Source organism: Salmo salar, chromosome ssa20 (genome assembly GCF_905237065.1).
Source record: "Salmo salar chromosome ssa20, Ssal_v3.1, whole genome shotgun sequence".
Lineage (NCBI taxonomy): Eukaryota > Metazoa > Chordata > Actinopteri > Salmoniformes > Salmonidae > Salmo > Salmo salar.
The window spans coordinates 45,974,296-45,980,295 of record NC_059461.1 but is presented as its reverse complement, the minus strand read 5'-3'; the positions used below and the strand labels follow the sequence as shown (position 1 = coordinate 45,980,295).

The following is a 6,000-nucleotide window of genomic DNA, read 5'->3' as shown; positions in this document are numbered from 1 at the left end:
TGGAGACCTCCACAAGTCTCCACAAGAAATTTCCAATCGCCTTAAGCAAGGAAGAAGCCACTGCTCCAAAACCGCCATAAAAAAATCCAGGCTATGGTTTGCAAATGCACATGGGGACAAAGATCGTACTTTTGAGAGAACTTTCCTCTGGTCTGATGAAACAAAAATAGAACTGTTTGGCCATAAATACCATCGTTATGTTTGGAAGAAAAAGGGGAAGGCTTGTATGCCGAAGAACACCATCCCAACCGTGAAGCAAGGGGGTGGCAGCATCATGTTGTGGGGGTGCTTTGCTGTAGGAGGGACTGGTGCACTTCACAAAATAGATGGCATCATGAGGCAGGAAAATTATGTAGATATTGAAGCAACATCTCAAGACATCAGTCAGGAAGTTAAAGCTTGGTTGCAAATGGGTCTTCCAAATGGACAATGACACCAAACATACTTCCAAAGTTGTGGCACAATGGCTTAAGGACAACAAAGTCAAGGTATTGGAGTGGCCATCACAAAGCTCTGACCTCAATCCTATAGAAAATCTGTGGGCAGAACTGAGAAAGCGTGTGCGAGCAAGGAGGCCTACAAACCTGACTCAGTTACACCAACTCTGTCAGGAGGAATGGGCCAAAATTCAGCCAACTTATAATGGGAAGCTTATGGAAGGCAACCCGAAACGTTTGACCCAAGTTACACAATTTAAAGGCAATGCTACCAAATACTAATTGAGTGCATGTAAACTTCTTACCCACTGGGAATGTGACGAAAGAAATAAAAGCTTAAATAAATCATTCTCTACTATTATTCTGACATTCTTCACATTCTAAAAATAAAAGTTGTGATCCTAACTGACCTAATACAGGGAATTTTAACTAGGATTAAATGTCAGGAATTGTAAAAACTGAGTTTAAATGTATTTGGCTAAGGTGTATGCAAACTTCCGACTTCAACTGTATATTTTCACACTTGATATAAATGCGAAGAGACATAAATAAATACAAGTTCCACTAAATCAGGAGCACTGATGGGGCACGTGACGCGAGAGAGAGCGCTGTTTTCATAACAGCTGTGTGCGACCGCTCAGACATCTCTGAGTCACTGACAGGTCTGTTCCAAAAATACCCTGCTAGATGTATTTGCCACAGGCACAGCCAGCAGCTCTCCCATACAGTATCAGACACTCTGAACAGTGATTAACACAATGCTTGATGACGAGTCAAATACATTTTGGTACCTTCAAAAAAAGGACATTTTGGAACCTTCAAAATAAAACACTCAGTTTAAGAATAGTCTATGCTACCATTCGCTTTTGATATGAAATATTTATTTTCAAATTGAGGATCTTATGAGGTCAATCGATAAGAATATTTCAGAATTAACCGGACACTTTCATCCCAACCATAAATTCTGCGTTTTAGGGGATAAATTAATACCATGGTGAAAAACAAGAGAAACCCACATGAAATAACAATATAAAAAGGGTAATATAATTTTTTACAAAGATTACAGCAGGTGGCCACTACACTAAAAAAGGCACACCATTTTGACATCTAAGTGCACTTATGGACTTCAAACTGCATAAATATATACGTTTGTTTCCTTTTTGATGCAATCTATACAATGTGAACATGACATTTCCAAAAGCAGGATAGTATTTCTCAGACAACATTGACCTGATGCCCAATGATAGACCTATATAGTGTTTTATCTAATTGTGACCAATTATGTCTGCTCTCATGAAATGATTCTGAAATCATATATCACTTGCTAGTAGCTTATGGTGTCCCTGTTTTAATGCTACTTCTACAGGAGTCCTGAGCTTTTTGGAAGAAGGTTGTGTGGATCTTCTGACAGAATAAGTGCCTGACTTCATTAACAAGTGTTCTTTACTTGGTAGTGTGAAAATTAATGGGTAAAAAGCATATCAACAACTGGGACATTCTGATTTTCTGTGAGACAAAATATCTGGAAACCAAGCTTGTCTTAGAGAAAGGTATAAGCATCAAAGAGTTGTTGCCTGACATAGCTTTATTCGCTAGAAATTTCTACTGCTTCGTCATGCCTGAGCCTTTGACGTTGAGATCGTCGATGTGTATTTTCCTTCCTTCAGGTTTTGGGTTTCGTTTGCCCCTGAGGGGGAAAATGACATAGCAGACATAAATCATTCATCCATCAACCTAAAATTCAATGAACTGTTAATCAACCATAGTATAATACTTGACATTCCAATCATAACCTAAATTCAAAGTGATGTAGAATCCAGAAATGGTTTGTTTTGGTTTACGGCCACTCCTCCTTGAGCGGAACTGTCATTATATGACCTATGACCTGTGATGACTGACCTCCGTCCCTGGTCGGGGCCGGTGGCGGCGGCGGCGGTGAGGGCTGCCCGGTGCACTTCCCTGGGCTTGGGGGCCTCCAGACGGGACATGGGGGCAAATGGTCGGAATTTAGACACCTCTTGCTGCCACTCTTTGTCAAAGGACTGCGCCTCGGCTATGAGAGTAAAGGGCAGAGGTCAGGGATTAGGGGTTAGGAACCGTTTATGTGTCACTCTGTGATGAGCCTGGCGAGGAGCAGTTTCTTGGAATCTGAATACCTAATTTTTTCTGAGATAGGAACATAACTGGTCTATGGAATGTCTCAGACTTCAAACCCCAAACAGAGCTGGGAGAAGAGAGTCCTCCGATAGTGAATTCTGTGTCTTTGTTTATGACTATTCATCGAACACGGATTATAGCCAACATACCTTAAAAGAATGATCAAAGCATCATAAAAACACTTAATACATTTTTGGTAACACTTTACTTAATGACTGCAAGTATAATAATGTGTTATTTCTTGATATAAGCATTTATGCGCCTTTGTAATGTTTTATTATAATGCTTATAATATGTTATGTCTCTATTTTCAACTCAAGTAAGGATCATTATGAGATGATAATAAGACATAAGGGGGTAATACATTCTTACGTCTTACAATTCATTATAACCACATCATAATGCATATTATCTGCAGGGTTAAAGTGTTACCCTTTGTTTTTTGGGGGGGGATGCTGGCCCCCTTACACTACAACTGACTTACATTCATCCAGATTCTGGAAGTCCTGGTTGAGCTCCCGTTCCCCTGTCTTCTTGTTGTGTTTTTTCTCCAGCACGTGTCCCCGGTCCTGGATATGGTGTCCAATGGACATCTTCTCCAGGCCGCTCTCTGAGTCCTTAAGGGACTGCCGAGTTTCCTTAATCTAGACACGGGGACAGCCAATCAGAATGAGTTACCAAAGAGGCAACGGCCAATAAGGACTGAGAAAGCAAGCGTCAGAAACTCTTGCTGTGTCAGACAGTTGGCCAGATGTTATTTTAGTGTAAATGCTTAAAAGAAACTGAAACCAAAAGGCCTAACTCTATATGAACCGTTTTTTTTCCGAAAACACATCAGAAATGATTGCTTATGTGTGCGTATAATGTGTGTGTACAATATTATACCGATTTTTTATTCATAGATATTTAGATGTGTATGAAAAAAAAACTCAATCACATTATGACACCTGCACTTTCCATGACATAGGTGAAAGCTATGATCCCTTATTGATGTCACGTGTTAAATCCACATCAATCATTATAGATGAAGGGGAGGAGACAAGAAGAATGACTTTCAAGAATGACTCAAGCCTTGAGACAATTGAGACATGGATTGTCTGTGTGTGCCATTCAGAGGGTGAATGAGCAAGACAAAAGATTTAAGTGCCTTTGAATGGGGTATGGTAGTAGATCCCAGGCGCACCAGTTTGAGTGTGTCAAGAACTGCAACGCTGCTGGGTTTTTCACGCTCAACAGTATTACATATTAGGAAGAGGATCTTCATGGTTTTGTACACTCAGCTGGAATGGAATGTTCATATCCTGTATATTTGACTGTGATATGTGGTTGTCTCACCTAACTATCTTAAGATGAATGCACTTACTTTTAAGTTGCTCTGGATGACAGCATCTGTTAAATGACTAAAATGTAAATGTTTTACATAAAGATCTCATATTAGTATATTTAATCGTTTGTAAAAATATGAAGGTCACAAATTTCAAAGGTGTACAGTCCTTTATAAAGAAAACATTGTTACATTTGACTGTGTAAAGCCTAGCAGTACTACTTATTTCTCTGAGAGAAATATTTAGCAATTTGCAAAATAAATTCTCTGAAATGAAACCATCAAGTGCTAGATTTTAAACAAATCCATGTCTGTCATTGAACAACCCCATGCCATCATTAGATAGTGAAAAAAGACAATTTATTTTAAACAATATAAGCTAATTTACCAACAATTCTGAAAATGGATACAGTGTATAGTGTTTTGGACTAAACACTTCATATAAGCTCTATATTGCTCTGAGCTCTTGCAGTTCTCGTAAACGACCTCTCCCTTAGTGTTCAGTGCAGTATCAGCTTGGAGAGACCTCCCCCAGCCTCTCAGCATTATCTCTGGCCATACTTGAGTGTACGTACCCCGCCAGGAGCGCGCCGTGTCTGGGAGGAGGCCTGGAACACCTTGGGGGGTTCGTCTCCAACCTTGGAATAGGTCATCACTGAGGAGGAGCTGAATGAGTGAGCGGTGGTGTTGGCGTTCAAGTCTGTGGACAGGTTCTCCTGGAAAACAACACACACACGCACAGATTGACGTGAGTATAAAGCCATGTAGAACACACATGCTAAAACAACAATGAACAAAGTCGGTCATAGAAATATAATTAATTCATTAATACTATGCCCCTTCTAGTAATTCGATTTGGATGGGCTGTGTGGGGTATTAGAAGAGACACAACGTGACTCACAAAGTTTCTGTGCATGTCCCCCATCCTGTTCCTCACGCCGAACATCATGCTGTCCAACATATTGAAAGGGTTCCTCAACTCCATGTCCTGCAGAAAGAACAAGAGCAATGGGCCATTCAGAACTAACTTTATGGTCCATACCACCATTACGACATCCATATACAATACGAAACCTCCATCCACACTGTACCATCATAGGGACAAAACTTCCATTTAAGTCGAATTTTCACTTATTTTCCCATTGACGTCAACGCATGACTGGGCTTGACTTAAGCTAAAGTAAGGATTCACCCCATGCTGCACTAGCATATCATCATCTAGATTGTTGAAATCCATGGAGAAATGTAGGCTAACTGTATTGGAAATCTTTTTTAAAAATCCATTCTTCAGAGATGCACTAAACTCAAAATTCTCCCAGTTTACTTTCCATTGACATGTTGTCACTTCAGTGGACAGATATGTTTAAGTAACATGCATTAGTTGGGCATTTGCAACCTTTGTGATGCAAAAATCACACTGATACGTTAACATAGCTTTAGGCTGCGTCCTTAAGGGCACCCTATTCCCCTTATAGTGCACAACTTTTTACCAGGGCCAATAGGGCTTTAAATCAACATCCTGTGCATGTCAATGTCTAAATAGAGCTCTTTGACTGTTTTACAAGACTCGACCGAACCACATGATCCTAGTCTCCCTTGTAGTGGAGTGTAAGTTCCAGTAACTAACCACAGGCCTCCTAGGACGGCTAGAGTGAGCTTGAGTGCTAGGCTGAGCCACCATGGGTACCAGCCAGCAGAGTTGATCTGGCCCGCTGTGGGTGCCAGCTGGCTGGGGTAATATTCGACCCAACACCCTCGAAGGGAGGGGTCAACCAGCTCGTAAAACAACCAGGCCACTGATACTGATCGCATGCAAACATACACACGTAGCCTAGTAAGCCTACACATACACTTGGTATGGGGTGAACACATGCATACTCTCACATCTAACCAATTTGACATGGCACATGTGCACTGTGAATGTGGCCTTTGTTCAGATTCACATTAAAACAGATATTATGGCATTACGATAAATTCAGCTAGTTTCAAATTGGCTGTGTGTGTGTCTATAAAGACATAGTGTAAGTGAGGGGGGTTAGTACGTGCCAATGGTTAGTTTGGGAATGAAACAAGGAATCGTGC

At 40.8% G+C, this 6,000-nt stretch overlaps 1 protein-coding gene across 7 annotated transcripts in view; it reads right to left on the bottom strand.

Moving 5' to 3' along the window:
* Positions 1-1,296: 1,296 nt before the first annotated feature.
* Positions 1,297-6,000, bottom strand: part of LOC123729160 (myeloid leukemia factor 1) — a 32,664-nt gene continuing 27,960 nt past the window's right edge. For 6 of the 7 annotated variants that reach the window (XM_045703358.1, XM_045703357.1, XM_045703353.1 and 3 more), the window contains 5 exons: positions 4,820-4,906; positions 4,494-4,634; positions 3,079-3,238; positions 2,337-2,490; positions 1,297-2,124 (listed from right to left, as the gene is read on the bottom strand). In XM_045703358.1, coding sequence (XP_045559314.1) covers positions 2,040-2,124; positions 2,337-2,490; positions 3,079-3,238; positions 4,494-4,634; positions 4,820-4,906 — 627 coding nt within the window. In that variant the 3' untranslated portion in view covers positions 1,297-2,039. The remainder of the gene's footprint in view (positions 2,125-2,336; positions 2,491-3,078; positions 3,239-4,493; positions 4,635-4,819; positions 4,907-6,000) is intronic. The other variant, XM_045703354.1, reaches the window with a different exon arrangement.